General features: G+C 42.2%; 1 protein-coding gene across 4 annotated transcripts in view; it reads right to left on the reverse strand.

The window, feature by feature from the left end:
* The window catches only part of LOC130207947 (kazrin-like), a 115,903-nt gene that overhangs the window by 13,007 nt on the left and 80,993 nt on the right, over positions 1-21,903 (reverse strand). For 3 of the 4 annotated variants that reach the window (XM_056436743.1, XM_056436746.1, XM_056436744.1), the window contains exons 5-6: positions 16,548-16,664; positions 13,370-13,477 (exon numbers count right to left, since the gene is read on the reverse strand). In XM_056436743.1, coding sequence (XP_056292718.1) covers positions 13,370-13,477; positions 16,548-16,664 — 225 coding nt within the window. The remainder of the gene's footprint in view (positions 1-13,369; positions 13,478-16,547; positions 16,665-21,903) is intronic. The other variant, XM_056436745.1, reaches the window with a different exon arrangement.

Below are 21,903 nucleotides of genomic sequence, written 5' to 3' on the forward strand. Positions count from 1 at the left end.
TACACAGTTTGGAGAACAACAGAAGGCAAACTAGGAGTGGTATATAGGTAAAAGGTTATTATCTAATCAGTAATGAGCACATACTCTTCATTATATTCGTGAAGTGTTGCCCCCTATTGCTGTTTGATTGTTTGGTTGGCATATGTCTGCTGATCTGCGGCCTCCGCTGATTACAGTTTAAAGATCAGTCAGGTTTGCGCCAGCAGTCTGCTTCAGCTCTTGATTAAACTCTTCGTGCAAGTAACACTATAGTCTTGACAGGCAGGAAAAATAGAGTGTGGATGGACTGAAATAAACGCTGCAGGTTGTGTATCGACAACAAGCAATAAGCCTCATATTATTTATAATCTGTCTTGCTTTAGTGTGCTTCCACACATGACACTCTGTCTCAAGACAATCAGGCTGCACAGGAGAGAATGATATGTAATAATATAGTACTAATCGTCTAGTTAAAAAGGTACGCCCTGATGTCTAAAACCTTAGCTTTCGTTTTCGATAGATGTCAAGCCGTCGGTCCATCACTTTAGTTCAGAACAAAACAAAATCTATCTCATGTGTGGTTTTACTTGAAATGTCTCAACAACTATTAGATGGACTGAAATTGTATACAGCCATTTGTGTTCCTCCAGGGATGAAATGTAAGAAATGTAGACCCCCTGACTTTTGCACCTCCAGCAGTTTATCTAAACTTCAAATATAGTATCTGCATTACGAGAAACACTGCTAATTAGAGCAGCTAAGCATGCTCCAAGCTTAACTTGAGACAATGAACATGGTCAACATTAAACCTGCCAAACATCAGCAAGTCAGCGGCATCATTATAAGCAACTTACCATACAGCTCAAAGCTGCACAGAGCTGCTAGCATGGCTGTTACACCAGGGAGCCAAGCAGACAGAAAACTATCATACAAACGGTCCAAATTTAGTGAAACTGATAAGACTTAAAGAAACATTCTATGATCCTTGAGGATTCTGTTTGCAAATTGAGACAAAAGGACAGCCAAAATACTAAAGAAGCATAAAATGAGCATTCATCCCACATCTGACAGAAAGACAGAAGGGAGGGAAAGCGAGAGAAGAAAATACTGCAACTGAGGCTTCACAAATAAACCCAATTATTCTGTCAGCAGCTACCTGCTGAGTCTCAAATCCCAAGGAGGGAGGTGGGAATCATTATGTCGCCTGCAGCGATTAGGGGCTTCTTTTAAATCATCAGCAGGCTTATATTTAGCATCTTCATTGTTGAATTCTGCTACAGTGAAACGAGGAACGTATGTGCTAGGGGAACAGAGGTTTGACATCTTTAAGATACAAACAGAGGGGAAAAGCAGAGAAAAGTCTCCATTTCATGCAGCAGGAGACAGTGATGTTGATACGTTTTCTATTTTCCACGGGTGGTGAGTGGGTGAGTGCCAGGAAAATTGATTGGGTCCCCTATAAATTGACTAATATAAATAAAAAACGTTTGTCAAATTGTGTTAAACTCGTGTGTTACGTCATAAAAATGAATATGGTTATGATTATGTTTATATTCATGAAAATCTGAAAAATAAACTCCAGACTATGAACACTTTAAAAACATTTTCAACTTTGTTCACAATAATAAAAGTAACTGAGTCAAAAAATATGATCACACTTTTGATTACAGACATGAAACTTGACTAAGACACTGCTGTCCTCTGAACATCTGGTGATGAAATATAATGGCACAAATATTTTGCAGCAGGGGGTATTTGAAGTTGTTTTGTGTACAAATGTACAGCGTATCTCTCTCTCTCATACACTATCTCTCTCATAGACACACACACACACACACACATGTACACGCACACTTACACTCACTAATCTGTTGCCTCTGATTAACAGGGAAGAAATAGATCATCAATGCTGCATTCTTTCCAATTTAAATGCGTCAGAGAAACAGGACGCCTACCCAGGAACATTACTGAGGAGACTAAACAGAATGTATTTTCTGCATCCTCAAAATAACCTAGATTTAAGGGTCTGGTCAATATATCCATAAATAATGCATGTTGTGTATTGTGTATTGTTTTGCCTCTGAAATATACTTCACATACAGTACTGAAAGCAGATTAAATGCTGATATGATATGATGCATATGTGACCTGCACATTGTTTGGATGCATGCTGGTCTGTATACTATATCTGTGCATGTTTGCTCGTGCAAGTATACAGTATCTTTTGGGAACAGCCTCTTTTAATTAATTACCTATGGGTTTACACTACAACTGAGGTCAGTGCAAGGATGCCAAGTGCAGATAGCTGTAATTGATTCACACGTTTATTATGTGTAGATTAGGTGCGCTGTCAAGGATGTGCCCCGAGAACTTGGACAAGGCTATTAACATTTTTTGACTGCTGTCAAGAGCTGCATTTTTAAAAAAATACCCTCACTTTCATTCATTCGCTTTAGGTTTAACCAGTGATTAACCTGACTGATATTGTGTCTCTGAACAGGACACAGATAGTCTTTTGATTTCAGCAAAGCCATGATAATCAGGTGATTTAGCACAGTAATTGTAGTATTTATGAGCATTGGATATCCTAGTTTTTAATTCAGTCAATAATGATGACCCATTGTCCCTCTTAAGCCGCACCCTCTCATTTCCTCCATTTGTCATACTGCAGGAGACATGTCTAGTTTTGAGTCAATGAATCCCCCTTACCCTAAGCAGCAAGCAATGCACCTTCACACACTTTAACTCACTTCCTGTAACCTGTGTAGAGTGTCTGAGTGGAGGAAGGTGTGAGGGCTCCCCATGAATTTATATCGGAGGTACTTTGTGAAATCACATCACTTGGACAGAGAGATTTATGTGGGCAGTAAAGTCATATATTAATATATAATATATATTAATATGTCATACTGTATTTAATTTAATAGATTTCGGTTTGGTAAACTTAAAGCTGGATCCATGTAAGCACAAAGACTGAGAAAAGAAATACAATCCACCCGCCAGCACCTCTAAAGCTCCTCTAAAACAAAATTACAAAAGCAAAGTGTAGAAACATGATATTGGGGTTTTAGGGTGGTTATGCAAGCTCCCATGAAGAGCACCATACTTTGAAGCCAATTTCCATCGCTGCCAAACACGTTAAATACTATTTAAATCATACGGTCCTGAAATTTATAATATCCACTAATAGCTAGCAAAAAAGTTATTTCTGTAGACCTAATGAACTGTAGGTCATCTGTGTGAGCCAAGACCGATCAGCTGGGCGGCGGGTTTAAAGGAGAAGCAACTGCGAGTGCCCCATCGGCTAATGGATGCAGAGACTGAACACCATGAGTATGAACAAGACCCCGCCTCCAACACTGTATCCAATTCTCTTTATATATCCATGGGGTTATGGATTATATACAGACTATGTCTTGGTCATCCCTGAAGTCTCTGCTAAACACTTTGATTGAACAAATGTTAATAAGTGAGTTTCAGAGATTGTTTTATATTTTGGTAGAATATCAAGCCTAAGCTAAATGGCTTTAGTTTTATACTGTACAGACATGAGTCGTATCGATCTTATCATCTAACCCTTGACAAGAAAGCAAATTTACCATAAGCATATTTCCCAGAATGCCAAACTATTAGCGAGTATAGTTCTTTCCCTTTTAGTAAGAACAAAAGTTATGTTTGATCAAATAAACATATTTGGGAGTAATCATCATGACTTTGAGTGAAGTTTGAATAAATTGCTCAAAGGTTGACCTGAAAGCTCTCAAACTTAAACTTTCACTTTCAGGATAGTCCTGAGCCCTTTTGGACTTAGTGTCAAAGTCTTTAAATCCATCAGGGCAGGAACTGGAATTGGATCTTAGTATCTACAAAACAGCGGATGAGCAGAGTAATCAGCAAAGGGGCGGTGCGGTGTCCATGAGGCCGACTTGCATAAGCCACTGAGGACCAAAATGCCACAGGCCAGAAGGGTTCGAGACCTTTACGAAGCCTTCTGGAATGGCGCGGCTGTGTCCAGTCGCCGTCGCGGCAGCTCCGCGGAGATTGTGCGCTCTTTTAGTTTTTGTGTTTATTTTTAATATTTTCTTTGCCACAAACACATCGGCACTAACAACATACGACCGCAGCACACTTTTGGACATAAACTTTTGCGCAAAACAAGGGTTTTTGTCCACTTTTTCCATCGATCCAGCGTGGCCGGCAGAGATCGTACGAGCGAACCACATCAACAACAGTGGAGCCGCTACTACGGGGAGACGACGAAAACATCGAGGGAAACGGAGCGAATTCGAACAGACTGAGAGTTCAAGCCCACCGTCCACCTCTGCCCAGCATCCTTCTTGCTAACGTCCAGTCTCTGGAAAATAAGATGGATGATGTTAGGGCAAGGATCAGATTCCAACGGGACATGCGGGATTGTAACATCTTTTGTCTGACGGAAACATGGCTGACCCCGCTGGTGCCGGATCGAGTCATATGCCCAACCGAGTCCTTCTCTGTTTTCCGTGCAGACAGAACGGAAGAGTCTGGTAAATCTAAGGGTGGAGGGGTTTGCTTCATGACAAACAACATGTGGTGTGACCCCAAGAACATTAAGACTCTTTCTCGTTCCTGCTCGCCGAACCTGGAACATCTGACGATCTCATGCCGCCCATTCTACCTTCCCCGGGAGTTCAGCTCGGTCATCACCACAGACGCCTACATTCCACCACAAGCGGACACCGACGTAGCACTATCGGACCTACATGATGTGTTATGTCGGCATCAGAACAAGTATCCCGACGCGGCTGTGGTGGTGGCTGGGGACTTTAACAGGGCAAACCTAAAAAAAGTCATGCCGAACTTTCACCAGCACATTACGTGTGCTACCAGAGGGGAAAGAACGTTGGACCACTGCTATACGCCATTCAAGAGAGGCTACAAGGCTGTCTCTCTCCCTCCGTTCGGGAAATCAGACCATGCCGCCATTTTTCTGCTTCCGGAGTATAAACAAAGGATCGCGGGAAGCGGTAGTGACGAGGAACGAATGCGGTGGTCTGACCAATCAGAGGCTGAGCTACAGGACGCTCTGCGTGTCGCGACTGGGACATGATCCAATCCAGTTCCAGTGACGCCAGCGAGTTTGGAAGTAGCAATGAGCCTCATAGCAACGCTTAACGGACACCATCGTCCCCACGGTAAAAGTTAGGGTCTTTCCTAACCAAAAGCCGTGGGTTGATAGATCCATCCGTGAAGCTGTGAACGCCTGCATTGCTGCCTATAACTCCGGTCTTGTATCCGCAACATGGACGAGTACAAGGCAGCGGTCTATGGACTGAGGAGGGCGGTGAAGGAAGCCAAGAGGAGGTACCGAGACAGAGTGGAATCACAGATGGAGCAGCGCGACACCAGGCGCCTATGGCAGGGGCTACGGACTATCACAAACTACCAGAGCAGACCCGCGCAATGGTGAGTGCCGACGCATCCCTAGCGGACGACCTGAACTCATTTTATGCACGGTTTGAGGCTAGCAACAACAGCGCTAGCTCGCCGCTAACAACAACACCGTTAGCGTAGCCGAGGTGAGTTCTACCGCTGGGGATGAACACACACTCTCTGTGACCGAGCACAGTGTGAGGAGGGCTCTGTTGAGGGTGAACACCAGGAAAGCTGCAGGTCCAGATGGCATATCTGGGCGAGTACTGAAGACCTGTGCTAACCAGCTAGCTCCAGTGTTCACCACAATATTCAACCTCTCCTGGCTGAGTCCGTGGTCCCCGCCTGCTTCAAGAGATCCACTATTGTCCCTGTGCCCAAGAATGCTTCTCCAGCATGTATGAATGACTACCGACCGTGGCCCTCACCTCGGTGGTCATGAAATGCTTTGAGAGGCTGATAAAGGACTACATCTGCGCCTTCCTCCTTCCTCCATGGACCCGCTGCAGTTTGCTTATCGCCCAAACAGATCCACGGATGATGCTGTCTCCCAGGTACTGCACACCACACTCTCTCATCTGGACAGCCAGAGGGGGCTATGTGAGACTGCTGTTCATTGATTATAGTTCAGCTTTCAACACCATAGTCCCTCCAGACTGGCCGGCAAGCTGATTGAGCTGGGACTGAACACCCCTGTGTGCTTGGATCCTGGACTTCCTGACCGCCAGGCCACAGGTGGTCAGGGTGGGCAGACACACCTCCAAATCCCTCACCCTGAACACAGGATCCCCCAGGGTTGCGTCCTCAGCCCCTACTGTACTCCCTGTACACACATGACTGTGTGGCCAGGTTCAGCTCAACACCATCATCAAGTTTATGGATGACACAGTGGTGGTGGGCCTGATCTCCGACAACGACGAGAAGGCCTACCTGGAGGAAGTTGCTGATCTGTCACTCTGGTGCCAGGACAACAGCCTCATCATGAATGTCACCAAAACTAAGGAGCTGATTGTGGACTTTAGGAGGGTACAACAACAGAGGACGTACTCACCACTGGGGATTAACGGGACTACTGTGGAGAGGGTGAGCGGTATAAATACCTGGGAGTCCACATCACCGAGGATCTGACATGGTCAACAAACACAGACACTCTGGTGAGAAAGGCAAGGCAGCGCCTCTACCACCTCAGGCAGCTGAGGAAATTTAAAGTTTCCCAGAGGATCCTTCAGTCCTTCTACTCTGGAGCTGTAGAGAGCGTCCTGACAGGAAGCATCACAGCCTGGTTTGGCAACTGCTCCGCTCAGGACAGGAAGGCTCTGCAGAGAGTAGTGCGTTCGGCTGAGCGCACTATTGGAACTACACTCCCACCCTGCAGGACTTGTACACCAGGAGGTGCAGAACCAGAGCCGCAGGATCATGAAGGATCCTCACCACCCCAACAACAGACTGTTTCAGCTGCTGCGGTCAGGCAGGCGCCTCCGTAGTCACGCTGCAAGAACAGAGAGACTGAGACGGAGTTTCTTTCCTCAGGCCATCAGGATTGTGAACTCCGACCTCACCAGGACCCCCACATAGACCCACACAACTGCCCCTCTTAGGCACACACACACACACACACACACTTACTGTAAATATTGTGTTGTTTTTTTATTTGTAAATAGTGTGTACTTGTTGCCCTTGCACATTCCTGCTGAGCATTGCCACTTTCATTTCACTGCACACCCTGTGTGTGTATGTGACAAATAAAACATCTTGAATCTTGAATCTTGAATCTTGAATAATATATATTAATATGTCATACTGTATTTAATTTAATAGATTTCGGTTTGGTAAACTTAAAGCTGGATCCATGTAAGCACAAAGACTGAGAAAAGAAATACAATCCACCCGCCAGCACCTCTAAAGCTCCTCTAAAACAAAATTACAAAAGCAAAGTGTAGAAACATGATATTGGGGTTTTAGGGTGGTTATGCAAGCTCCCATGAAGAGCACCATACTTTGAAGCCAATTTCCATCGCTGCCAAACACGTTAAATACTATTTAAATCATACGGTCCTGAAATTTATAATATCCACTAATAGCTAGCAAAAAAGTTATTTCTGTAGACCTAATGAACTGTAGGTCATCTGTGTGAGCCAAGACCGATCAGCTGGGCGACGGGTTTAAAGGAGAAGCAACTGCGAGTGCCCCATCGGCTAATGGATGCAGAGACTGAACACCATGAGTATGAACGAGACCCCGCCTCCAACACTGTATCCAATTCTCTTTATATATCCATGGGGTTATGGATTATATACAGACTATGTCTTGGTCATCCCTGAAGTCTCTGCTAAACACTTTGATTGAACAAATGTTAATAAGTGAGTTTCAGAGATTGTTTTATATTTTGGTAGAATATCAAGCCTAAGCTAAATGGCTTTAGTTTTATACTGTACAGACATGAGTCGATCGATCTTATCATCTAACCCTTGACAAGAAAGCAAATTTACCATAAGCATATTTCCCAGAATGCCAAACTATTAGCGAGTATAGTTCTTTCCCTTTTAGTAAGAACAAAAGTTATGTTTGATCAAATAAACATATTTGGGAGTAATCATCATGACTTTGAGTGAAGTTTGAATAAATTGCTCAAAGGTTGACCTGAAAGCTCTCAAACTTAAACTTTCACTTTCAGGATAGTCCTGAGCCCTTTTGGACTTAGTGTCAAAGTCTTTAAATCCATCAGGGCAGGAACTGGAATTGGATCTTAGTATCTACAAAACAGCGGATGAGCAGAGTAATCAGCAAAGGGGCGGTGCGGTGTCCATGAGGCCGACTTGCATAAGCCACTGAGGACCAAAATGCCACAGGCCATATTGTCCCAGTTGAATCTGTCGTGGGGACTCAACATCTGTCAGAAACAGCAGGATGTGGTCTGTGGAAAACTGGATTTAATACACAACCTCCCTCATGGCAGAATAATGTCACAAGCTGCATGAGAATCTGGAGCTGCGATTGAAGCTTGTATATTACACTTTTAAATGATTACGGAGGAGTTGGAATTATGTAAAAATATGTCAACAAATACCTATTCTGTTTATTATTCAGTCTAACACTTGGGCAGATTATGAATGTAACAATGGTCCTTAATAAACTCAGGGCAGCTCGCTCACAGAGACTGAAATGAAATTATTCTAAAAAACAAAACAACAAAATAATGCACAACAAAGCTGATGTTATGAAGCTGATGGTGACGATGATGGTCTCATGTTTAGTGCAGCAGGAGTCACACAAAACACAGTTGAATCAGACTCATTTCAATTCATTCAAACAGCACCATAACGCCCAAACATCTTCACATGCTTTAGTACAGGGGTGCTCACACTTTTTCAGCATGCGAGCTACTTATTATGTGACCGAGTCAAGGCGATCGACCGACGGGGTGCTAGTGAGAGTCGCGTGCGAGCCGAAGGATTGTTGACGGGCCGATGCGCGCAAACCGGTGTCGGAGCTCCGCGGTGCACGAGACGGCGGGCAGAGGACTGTTAACGCGACACGTAGAGACATAAATGACATGCTGCTGCTGTAATGTGGCGCCAGAGAAAGGGGCGGGCCAATTTTTTTTTAGGTCATGCGATCTACCATACAACGCCGCGATCGACTGGCAGGTCGCCGCGATCGACCGGTCGATCGCGATCGACGTATTGAGCACCCCTGCTTTAGTATGTCAGATTCCAACAGTATTCATAAGTCATAACACAAGAGCCATGTAGTTATTATTGTTCCTCAGTTTCTCACAGATACAAGCTTTAGTATGTCTGCTGCACTACTAAAGTCTGTAATACTGCACAGTATCTCACCAAAGACCACTCCATTCATGTACAATGATTATGGAAGATTAACAGATTACTATATGTTCAATATGGACATGTAATATCAAGGTCAGCATATCCTAATCTTTAGTAAAACAATACATACGTCTTAGTTATGGAATAGATTTAAACACATCAGCACTAAGTATAAAGGGCTGTGGTACATCTATAAAGAATAGATGTACAACAACAAATGATGTAAAACAACCTTTCTATTGTTGTACATATATAACTGCATTACGGTGAAATAATGTGTAAGTGTGAAGAATTCTACCAAAATACATTAATAGTATTTTCAGAAACATCTAAGTAAAAAATACTAGAATGGACCATCTTCACGGTCACACTGTTTTGAGTTTCTGTTCTTTGTTTACGTTGCCGGTGCGGCCGCTCATGCGTGTTAGTGCATGTGAGTGACTCACACATGTACTAACGTCCACGACTCTAAGTCCCAGTGTCCCACTGGTTAGCTAATTGGTGCCACTTTGCACAGCGCTCATAAATCAGAGGTTACAGCTGACAACGCTGTCACAGAAGCTTAGCACCCGCTCTCCTGTTTTCCCTCAGGTAAACACTGCTCTGTCACCACTGTTGCTGTTGTTTGCACTGTTCCCGACGTTATTTACGGGCCGTCTGGCTCAGCCATGGCCATGTTGAGAGCCGTGTGGAGAACTCCTGACATTTTGCAAAGAGGCCCACGAGAAAAATCATAATCATAATCCTGTAAACTGCATTTCAATGCTGCAGCTGGTTGAGGGTGAGATACATTGGATCCCAAAAACCTCATTGACAGCTACTTTGGTGCCAGAAGTTGTTGTTTTTGTGACTTTTAAAGCAAAATGGAAAAAGTTATCTGCTTCTACCTTCTTCAAATGTCCGGTTTTCTCATTTAAATATATTTTGAGTTCATGGCTGAGACAGCTTCAGTCATCATTATGGGCTATATAGGGTTTGTTTTCTTTACTTATTTGTTGACTCTTTATTCACTTAACAATTAAGTGATTGATCAAGAAAATAATAGCTAGATTTATAGATAATAAATGTAATGAAGCATAAGTTGTAAAGTGTAAGTATCTCAAATTATTCTCAAGTATTGTTCTTAAATAAATGTACTTTCCACTATTGCATTTGTTCTCACATTCCTTTCATACAAACAATGCAGGCAGTTATTAACACACGTGAAATTGAGCCTGTTCACACACTGCCATTTCAAACCACTCATACACTATTCCTCCAATACACTCAAACAACGTCTTTTTACGCCCTCTATCTCCATTGCTATCTGTCACTCACCGGCCTTCCCCTCCTCCTTCTCGGACCTCATATCCTCCTCGGCACAGGCTCCACTCGACTCCACTGTCAACTGTGGTGTGAGCTCTCATAGCAGGTTAAAAAAAAGGGAAAACACACATGTATACGTACAGACCAGTGCACACACCATTCAAACCAACGCACACAACACACCACCACCACAGCCGGCCGCTCCCAGCCTTGAATGCTGAAGCTCCACCCAGACAGGTTACCAGGAAGTCTTCCCCTGTAAGCCACTCAGCAACATTTCCTGCTCTTTTCTTACCTCTTAATGTGACTCTCTATCTCTTCCACTCTCTACCTGTTTAGTGACACGCCCTGTCTCAGCCAGGACAACTTTCAACCCACGCCCACTCCTGATTTTCATCTTTCCCCCTAGTGTACAAAGGGATGAGGGGGAGGGGAATACAAACTGTACCTCAGGCCTCAGCTAATAAACCAGGTGAGTCAGTGGAGCTTTCGCGCCACCTGATGGCGGAGAGCTAACAAAGGACAGCGTGTGCAATTACACTCGGCGACTCAACAGAAAACAATACTTCCCTTTGTATGCAAGCTATGCTTTTAGCCTACACAAGTTTACATTACTCACTTCCTGAATGTGAATTTAGGTTCTGGCGAGAGGAGGTAGGAATGTAAACTCTGAATAAAGATTCTCCACAACATCCCCTTGAGTACAAACGCCCCAAAGGATGGATCATGACAGCAGTGAAGGATGGAGTTCATGCTTCCGACCAAACTGCACTAGCTCCACACACAGCAGGGATTGTTTCCATGGACTTCTCTCCTGCATGTCTAAATAAGGACAGTCTGTGTTATGTTGGATGGGAACTTAGATGTGTGCGGACAGTAAATAAGGTTTTGGCTTGTCGCGTTTGCCTAACAGGGCTCTTGAGGCCTGAAACCCTGGGCAGGTACAGGTGGTATCAGGAAAACAGATAGAGCTGCAACTGAATTAATTCAGCCTTTCGAGTTTATGAGCACTTGAGGGCCATAACTAGCATACTAAAGCACACGTGTAGGCACAATATGGTTGAGTTTGTGTGCAAGAGAAAGACAAGTTAAACCTCTTCCACTTAAAGACGTGACAGCAGTTCAGAGCGAGCATGCCATTTGTCCTGCCTGTCAGAGGAGGACGCTCAGAGTTTCAGCTCCGTCCAGAGATCAAATGTACTCGAACCACACTTGTCACATGAGGCAATGGAGCTGCCAATCACACGCTGACACCTTTAAAGATTACGGCTGGGTACATTCCTCTCTGATTGATCTGAGACAAAAGATTTAAAACAATATCGTGGATACAATTAACGCCGAAGATATGTTTGGTCTCCTTGGTTGTATTACAGCTAAAATATCTCACAGAACCACATTTATAGAATTGTACCACTTTTTTATATTTAGATTCAAATTGTAACCTGTCTGACTCCAGCTGCTTTTAACTTGTCTGAAGTGCTACAGACTGAATAAGAGCCTAAATAAGAACATTTTGACCAAATGTAGCACTTCATAATGTGAAGGTCATGCTGTAGCTTGCCTCTCAGCTACACTGGATCTTATTCACGGTGTTGCTTTTATCCTGACAGTTCTTAAGTCTGAAATGTTCCACTCCTGGTTGTCCTTATTCTTCGGCTTAACTCCCTGTATCACCATGTCATTAATTTGCTTCGCTCACGTTAAAGCCAGAAGAAATCCTTAAAGGCCTTCTTTTTCTACACCCTCACACAGTATTGCGCTTGTTTCTCTCAGCTGCACACGGGTGACCTGTCACTCTGCATTATCAGTGCTGGTAGCTGTTGATAGAGAGCTGGGATGGAGCCACATTAAGATATTGGTTGGCCTTAAGAAAGAAGAAAAAGTAAAAAATTAAATTAAAAAAAGAGCAGGAGGGAGACAGAAAGCATATAGATATTTATAGATCAGATGGACATCATCTGAGAATCTTCACATGTGGTATCAATGTCTGAAAGACATGTGTAAATATTGAATAGATGCATACATTCAATAAAAAAAGAATGAAAAATGAAAGCAGAATGAGTGAGTGAGGTCACCACCATTGCTGGGGGAAATGACATGAGGCTTGTCTAATAGCCGCGGAGCAGGCTCTGCCAGCTTCAAGGGGATAGATGGGATGAAAAGATTGGATTTGAAATTATTGAGGGAATTAAACTGCAGACTCTTGGGTTTGGCTTCGATGTGAGAACAATACAGAATAATAGCAGTCACCGTGATGAGAAAAACAAATGGACAACAATGCAGACACGATCAATAAACCTTATGATCAATACCCTTTGTTGTGCAAAATATTATAGCCTGGCCAGTTTGATTACTGCACAGGAGGGATTCAGCGAGACTATTATCTTGAGTCACACTGGCCCCTCTAAAAAACATATTACTTTTCAAACTGATGACAGCAATTTGAGAAAATAGGTGTCCTTGCTGCGATGCAATAATTCCACATTAAATAGAACTCGGGCACAATTGACATCAATGAAGCTCTATCCAGATTAAAGCAATTTGCAAAGTGAAATGATTTCCTCTGGTATGTCTCAGAGTCTTACTGCGCCACAAGTTGGGTGACAAAACATGTTATCTAGCTGCGATAAATCAAAGCCTGCGGTGAACTGCGATGCCCTGGTGGCCAGGTACCAACAGCTGCTGTCTGACTGTTCTCACACTCTTAGCCCGCGCAGGCCTTTGCTCCAGTGTTAACCTTGCAGTCAAGCCGACAGCTCTGTGTCTTTTAACTGCCAGGATAAATCTCCGTGCACACTTCCTGCTGTCACCAAGGCAACACCTTGTATTTCCGAGCAGCACCGTACCTTTGCCTAGCGAGCAGTCCGGGGAGCCAAAGTCCATCAGGCTGGATATCTCTGTCGGGTAGCACATGTCCATCACAACTGTCTTCTGTCTGTGATGCACTGACGGATCTGCAGGGGAAAAGATATGAAGAATCAATGTCAATTCACAACATTAGATGAATCAAATGTTTAATATCTCATAAAAAACTTCTTATTTGTCATCACACAGCAGGTTGTTTTAGTATGTTGGGCCCATACTGACATTGTGTCCACAGCAGGCCTACTCATCGGATAATTCATTCGGACATTTTGTCAATTTCGACGCGCACTTCTAAACTTCCAGACACGTTGCAAATATGAATCTGTCCTCACTGCTTTTGTCATCAGAATTTGGAATAAATAATTAAACACAAACTGTATTAGTAAGGATTCATGCTTGTTTCATTATGTTACAATTCTTGGCTAAATTTGTACCTATTTCAGATCACCTCGTGATAACCTTTCATATTTTTTCCCTTTTCTTTGTTTCTTTTATCCACCCATTTATTCCACCATTTCTCGTTCGATACCTTTTGTGCTCGTTAAGGTCATCTTTCGAAGATTCTTACTATTCTATTTGTTTTTCCTTGACTCTCTGTAGAGCACTTTGTAAACTTTGTTTTTAAAGGTGCTATATAATTAAAGTTATTATTATTACTATTATTATTTTCTCTCCTCTCACTTCAAAAAGAAAATGGATTGAGAGAAACATCTATCTGATTTTAAATCATCATGGTCCCTCTGTCCACTGCTTTTCCTCCATCTCCTTTTCTAAATGTTCACCTCCATGTATAAGGCATGAAATGCTATAAAAATGACAATGATTATCGGAGAGAGCAATATCCTCCCGGGAAATGGTTTTGTAGAGCGGATACCAAAGCATTACAACGGGAATGATTTGCTTTTTGAAGAGGGCTTCAGGTGCTGCTATTGATCTTCTATCTGCTGATCATATAAATCCATCTGACGCTGTAAATGTTAGATTTCATACCAGATGAAGGCGTGACAGTATCTCCTGTCTACGGGCTAAAACGGTGTTTAAATAAAACGGGTTTTCTAGTTTAACCGTGAACCCCGTCTATGAACACAGCACTGCCGGCGAACCTCAGGGGGCCTTCTGAGCAAAACCATCTGCACAACCACTCTTCCTTAACGATGATCTCAGCTTTCCTCCTAATCTGCATATTTTGACAGTTTTGAATTTCATGGCCGTATGGTATTTATCTAGATGGCTGCCCCCTCCCTCCTCTGTCCTATGACCCTCGATAACTGTTTAGATGTTGTTAAACTGACCTTTCCCTTGTTCTTTAATATGGAGATTGGCCAGCAGGCAGGCTGCTTTACCAACAGTAATGAGAGAGAGAGCTGCTGGCAGTTAGATAAATGAACAGACAATCTATTCCAGCACTTGGTTGAAGGTGCTGACGCTTTGAAGCACTTCAAAATAAAAACGGCAATACATAAATTTAAGGGTGTAATGTCGAGTCTGGGTTGGGGAGTTATTGTTTAAAAATGTCATCACTCTTAAATGAGCAGCCTATCAAATGAGAAAAAGTAGCAACGTAGCATAAATATCACGTTGTTTTGGATATGTGTGCTTCATATAATGAGTACGCTTCACCCTGGTACTTCAACATACTTCAGTCATCTAAATGTCTCACTGGTTTAAATGACCTCCCATTCCCAAGGGGTTTTGATTTGCCAGGGTTCATTGTATTTCTAGAGGAAAACACTGTCATTGTGTCTGTGTCAATGCAGTAAAGTACATGAATGTGCTCTAGAGAGGTTTTTCCTGGGGAGTGAGCAGTATAGGTGTCGCCTCTTCTCTGCTTGGTTGAACCTCTGCTGTAAGAGGTCAAAGGTTATGGAAAGTAGGAGGCCCAGCTTCTATCTGGAGCCTAACTCACCAAACTAGGCAGGAGCCCAAACTACAGGCCAATGACTTTGATCAAGCTCTGCCTATTGTAAATATGTTTTACATATATTTTCATCAAATCTCTCCATTTCTGGTTCATTATTGTATCAATTTAAAATGTAATTTAATCCATCTCCCGGTGAGCTACCAGGGAAATGAATGTGCTTTAAACATGTGTCCCATTCTGTCAGATGGGAATAATGATCAAAATTAAGTACCTTAAAAACAGGTTACTTAGTAGTTTACTTGTCAATATATATATATATATATCCCCTTATCTGATGGACAACTCCATCATAAATACTTAAATAGACCTTTTCCACAGTAGACATTTGACATGAGGTGTATTTATGGGTGTATCGGAAAAAGAAGTAATGATTAGTGGAGGTCCAAGTATTGTGCCTGCAGCTCACTGGAAAAGCTTTCAAATGTTGCTGTCAGAGATCCTATTCCAAAAGTTTGAGTTGAGCTTGTAATGAAAAAAAGAATCTTGTGTTGATGCACAGCCCTGGCTCTGTAAATGGAAAATAAACAAAGTCGCTTGGACTGAGCCACATCATTCTAGCCAATCAACAACAGGGGGTTCTCGTGCAAGCCAATGGATGTTTAAAGAGAAAGGCAGTGGGAGGGACAGTAAATCTGGAGGGTGGGATTCGTTTTGGATGTTGAGCTCAAATAACAACAATCTCTCTCCAGAATCACTTATTCCACCTTTACATGGAACCAAGTCATCATTAATGAATGACTTTGTTTAACTGTTTCCTTCCCATCCGCTCCCGTTTCGCAGATGATTTTTTAGGTTGAACCTCATCTCACTGCACACAGACGCACTGCTAACCCCTTTGTTTGAGCCTGAAATCAGTTATTGTCACAGTCATGCTGATAAAAGGAAAGCGAGCGCATCATGTTAAGCAAATATTACGCAAACAACTTTGGATTAGCTGTATGCCAATAATATCACCATCTTCAGAGACGGATGCCCAATGAAACAAAGAAATAAAATATATAAAAAGACATATTAATGCAAATATTATTATGCAAATGTGCCCCTTTTGTTTATTCCTCCAGGAGAAAACAAGGTATCTCATTTACAAAGCAGATCAATATTACTGTAGAAATAAATGTTAGACTTAAAAGTGTTCTTACCATCTTTTTAAAGAGACTTTCTGATAGACAACAAGGGAACAACACAGCCCCGACAGCATCACAAGGGAAAACACCATCTAGTTATTAATGAGAACATACTGAGAGTGTGTGACTGCAGAAACATCCCCGGGTGTGGTGGAAAGTCAGAGAGGCTATCCAAACATCTGACACCACTTCCCTTCTTCGCTAACAGCTGAGGGATGCAGGCGACATGTACTGCATGGGACATGATGGAGAGAGGAGACAAACAGAGTGGGTATTGAAGCAGAAAAAGGAGGCAACTATCATTGGTGTGCAGACAGCTCATCATTGCCCACCCTCAGACAACATTTAATGACACTGGCATTCAATCCGTCATGCAGGCAGCAGACACATTCATTCCTGTATCAGTCATTGCTGAGGAAAGGAAGGCAACATCACTGTGGAGTCACAACACCATGAAACCCTCGCCTGCTGAGTGCAATAACACAGCTTCACGTATTCTATCTTTCTGAGGGATAAACATGTGTAGGTACCACTTACAATCATTTACAATGGTTGGAAGCATGGTGTAATAACCCGGCTATGTGCGTGCGTGTGTGTGTGTGTGTGTGTGTGTCTGTGTTTAGAAGAGCTTTAAGGGTTGATTGGCTATCAGCACACTTGCAGAACAAAAGGTCACTGTAAAAAAAGAAAAAATCACATACTCTCAACGACTAAAAGGTTTTTGTTACGGGAGAGAGGTTATAGTGACAATTGGGGGTTGTGGCACACATTCAAATACTGCAATTCAAAGCCTTTGCAATGGATGTGGGTTTTTGTTGTTGTTAATTGCTCACGTTATGTACACAGAAGAGAGATATGAAAAAAAGGAAGCATTAGAACAAAAGCGTTGATAAGAAGCTTACATTACCGTTCAAAAGTTTGGGGTCATCCAGACAATTTTGTGTCTTCCATGAAAACTCACTTTTATTTTTCAAATGAATTGAAAATTGAATAGAAAATATAGTCAAGACATTGACAAGGTTAGAAATAATGATTAATATTTCAAGTATTAATTTTGTTCTTTAAACTTCAAGCTCAAAGGAAGGCCAGTTGTATAGCTTATATCACCAGCATAACTGTTTTCAGCTGTGCTAACATAATTGCAGAATGGTTTTCTAATCAGATATTAGTCTTCTAAGGCGATTAGCAAACACAATGTACCATCAGAACACTGGAGTGATAGTTGATGGAAATGGGCCTCTATACACCTATGGAGATATTTCATTAGAAACCAGACGTTTCCACCTAGAATAGTCATTTACAACATTAACAATGTATCGTGTGTATTTTTGATTAATGTTATCTTTATTGAAAATACTGTGCTTTTCTTTGAAAAATAAAGACATTTCTAAGTGACCCCAAACTTTTGAACGGTAGTGTAAGTAACACTGGGACAAAAAAGCTGAAGAGTTAGGATGTTTTATGCAGACAATGACAATTTTCTGTGGTTCACAGTAATTATTCCCCCTTGGCATGACAATAACCACAGTGTTATATTATTTACTTTCTCTCTCTATTTAAATTGGCACGACATAATGTGAAAAATATGTGAAACACTATCTAAAAATTGTAAACACTATCTAAGTGGAATTTTCACAGCAGTGAATACATTAACAAAGCTAAATGGTGTGATGCCTTTTGGGTTTCTAATATCGCCTGGCCTCCTTCCCAAAGTCCATGCCTCCTTTCTTTGCCTCCTGCCACAAAGGCCAACCTCATTGGTCTGGCCTCTTTCGTGATGCCTCCTGCCTCCGTGACCGTGTTGATGCGCTATGTTGCTCTCCTGAAAGTTTCTTCCCTTTTTTTCCCTGTGAAAGGTTTTTTCTATTTTTGGGGAGTTTTTCCTGATCCGACGTGAAGTCCTGGGACAGGGATGTCATATGTGTACAGATTGTAAAGCCCTCTGAGGCAAATTTGAAATTTGTGATATTGGGCTATATAAAATAAACTGAATTGAATAGAATTGATTGAGTTTAGTGTTGAATATTTCACAAGGGAGACTGCTCATCCCTGACCCCGGCACTCAGTTGCACCTGGTTTTATGAGGCAAAGACACTTGGAGCTCATCCCAACCCCAGTGTACAGAATGCTGACACGGCACTTCCACGGCACAATGCATCTCCACTCGTAGATAACATTAGCCGCCTCTGACACAGATGGCAATGGTGAATGGAAACATCGTTCCTTTATGACGACGCTATATATATGAAATCAAAATATTGTGTAAAACCAGAAAACAGCAACATCTCATAAACCCCAATAAACAAAGGCTGTAAAGGTGTCAAATAATTATTTAACAATAGCAGTGAAATACTTTTGGGAGAAGTTGACTTAGTATTCAACACACTCTTTACACTCGAAGAAAGGCAACAGACAGATTTCTCCTCTGGGACAGATGTGGGACTGTATGCTGTCAAATGAAGGTGGAGTTGTCACATCTCTGTTATATATCCCAAACATGCAGCCAAAAGACTGCAGAAAAATGTCATCCATTTAATATTTTACTTTGCCTGGAGCTGAAAACGTACTGTGTATTAATCTGTGTTTATAATCATACGTGACACAGTGAATCAATACTCCTGGCGCTCATGAACATCAGTCCTGAAAGGCTGCCCCAAGGCGGCTGTGATCCATAGCCTCTGGATGCTGTTTGTGTTCTGCCGTTAAGAGCACAACAGCAGCCTGCCCTGAGGAGACATGCGTGGAAGCCTGTTCAGGGACACATCCATTACAGCAATGAGGAGAAATTGCTTGAGAAAGCGAGTGTCCAGGGTAACCGGTGTTACTGCTCGTGTTGCTCAGTTGCTCAGCAGACTGCGGGTATGGTTATTTATTTCGCTCTAATTATATCAGTGTCAAAGGACCACATTAAGGGAGGGTTTTAAAAAGCAACCTGTGCTGTGAAGACGGGGTGTCCCGACAGGCGATAACAAACCTTGGGAAGTCCTTTTCAATATTTTTAAACCGTAACTGCAGGATTTTCATTACAGGACTGAGAGATGGGTGAGAACAAACATATATTATGTGATGATAAAAAAATTCTGCACCGTTTACGAGGGGTTGCTATCCCTTTAATATCTCAGGATGGATTCGGCCATTGTGGCAAATGTATATGGCAATTTGGGGATTTTTCAAACAGCATGACAAAGTGAGTCAAAGTAACATAAAGTAGTGATTTGTCATTTATACATTTAACTGGATGATAATAAAACACATATCCCCATCACTTTATTTAAGAGGCACATTATATGTTTCCGCCCTCGATGGACTGGCGGCCTGTCCAGGGTGTCCCCTGCCTTCGCCCTATGTCAGCTGGGATCGGCTCCAGCGCCCCCGCGACCCTAATGAGGATAAGCGGTATTGATAATGGATGGATGGATTAAATGTTTCCCTTTGGCAAATGCTTTTGTCCAAAGAAACGAATGAGGTACACTCCATGTTTAATTTAGTAAGAGAGCAATGCAAAAAAATAATGTTCTTTTTTAACCTTCCTCTCGACTGTGAAAAACTGGAACACCCTCCTCTTAATATCTTAATGGAACTTCTTATAAACACATCAACACATCCCTCATATCGAGACAGAACTGGCAAAGAGCACCTTTGAGAATGAAAGATAACTTTCCGGTGTTTTGTATTTATGATGAAAACATAATTGTAGGATGAGAAAGAAAGATAAAAGACCCTCATCTGAAAAAAAACTCAGACTACCTTCAACCAATAGAAATATGACTGAAGCCTTTCCCAATATACATTGATTAAAATATAAAATTAAGATGACCGATGCTTTTATCAATCACACTGTTTTGCCTATCATGTTGAATTTTAATGTGCAGCTGCCTTGGCCAGGTTTTTCTTTTAAAATACATTTTAGATTTGAATCGGACTTACTTGTAAAATGAACACAAAACAAAGTGGCCCAGACAGGTCGATTCAATTAGGTCGCTAATTAAACTATGAACAACTGAAGGAGAAATTATCCAAAATAGGTACACAGGGGAACTTTTGAACAACAAACCTTTGTTTCACTAATTCAGTATCACATGCCGCATCTGCTCAAAACAACATTGCAGAGCTCAGTCCTGTGATTAAACTGAGCTATGTTGTTGTGCTGAAACTAAAACAGCTAAAGGGCTCAAGAGAGCAGAAAGTACCTCAGTTGATTATTAATAACAATACCATCAGGAAAACAAGGTTGAGTGATGATGCTATATCCTTGGAGTCACTATGGGATGATGTAGTTATGCATCATCCCATATGACTGGTATGATGATCTATGCTAGCTGGTGAATAATCACAGTGGGGCTGACCTGTCGAATTGGAATAGCAAGGGACCACAGTTTAAGGATAAACAATCTGTGTACAACTATTTAAAACATGACATTATCCTTCAGGCTGGCTACCTAGTTGTAAGATGTAGGACAGCACATCAAGCATTCGTAATTTTTTTAATTGTAACTGAACCAGTGAAAAACTGGGGAAATGGCTGAGCTAATAGATGTTTCTGTAACCCCTGAGGATAAGATGCAGTCATTCATACACCAGCTAATGCAACACGTCCTTCAAGATCGCTCCAAGATAATGAGCTCAAGGCTCAGTCGTCTGCCACTGCGGTGGAAAACAAATACATAACTTAAAGTTAACTTTGTGGTTTTGCCCATGCAGCTAAATTTGCCTTTGTTATCAGGCACCATCCAACAGATGGAACGTATGTAAGAGTGAATAAAGATGTTTTTTATAATAGCATTTTTTCAAATGGTATAGTCTTGAAAAATTATATAACAAATTTAATAAATAAAATGAAATAGCCTCGTTTACCATCTCTCATAAAAGTACAATTTATGTCAACATTTTCTTGTATCTATATGTTGTACACAAGAGCACACACACACAGACAGACTTTATGGCTCATTGGGTTGAAACTGTGGGTCACAGCTGGTCACGGCAGGGCATCATCTGCCCTGCCGTGACCATAGGCTTTTTCGGACCAGGAGAGCTATATGAGGGCGGATCTAAAGTAAAGATTAAGCAGAAAAAAACTGCCTGAAAGGCATCCAGGACTCAGACCAAAACAAATCCTCCAATTTCTTTTGCCAAGGCCTTTCCTGCTTTGGGTAAAAGCTGCAATAATGGCAGCAGCGGGCTTGGCCTCGGCTCTTTAATATTGTCCTAGTACACGGGGACTTTTGGAAAATGTGAGACGTTCTGCTGACCTCTATCCTCATATTGGCCTGGGAATTGATTAACGCTCTTTTCACACAGGCCAGTCCCGCCACGCCCGTCCCAGCTGCCTCTGCAGGATCTAAGAGGGAACCTTTTCTCTCTGGACAGAAGGACTGTGACAGAGTGCAGATCGAGCATCATCTGCTCTGTAAAAGACAACTGGAGGGGAAGTCTTGGGTGCAAATGGATGAGAAGCTAAGATTTAGCTTTA

The sequence above is a fragment of the Pseudoliparis swirei genome, chromosome 18 (genome assembly GCF_029220125.1).
Source record: "Pseudoliparis swirei isolate HS2019 ecotype Mariana Trench chromosome 18, NWPU_hadal_v1, whole genome shotgun sequence".
NCBI lineage: Eukaryota > Metazoa > Chordata > Actinopteri > Perciformes > Liparidae > Pseudoliparis > Pseudoliparis swirei.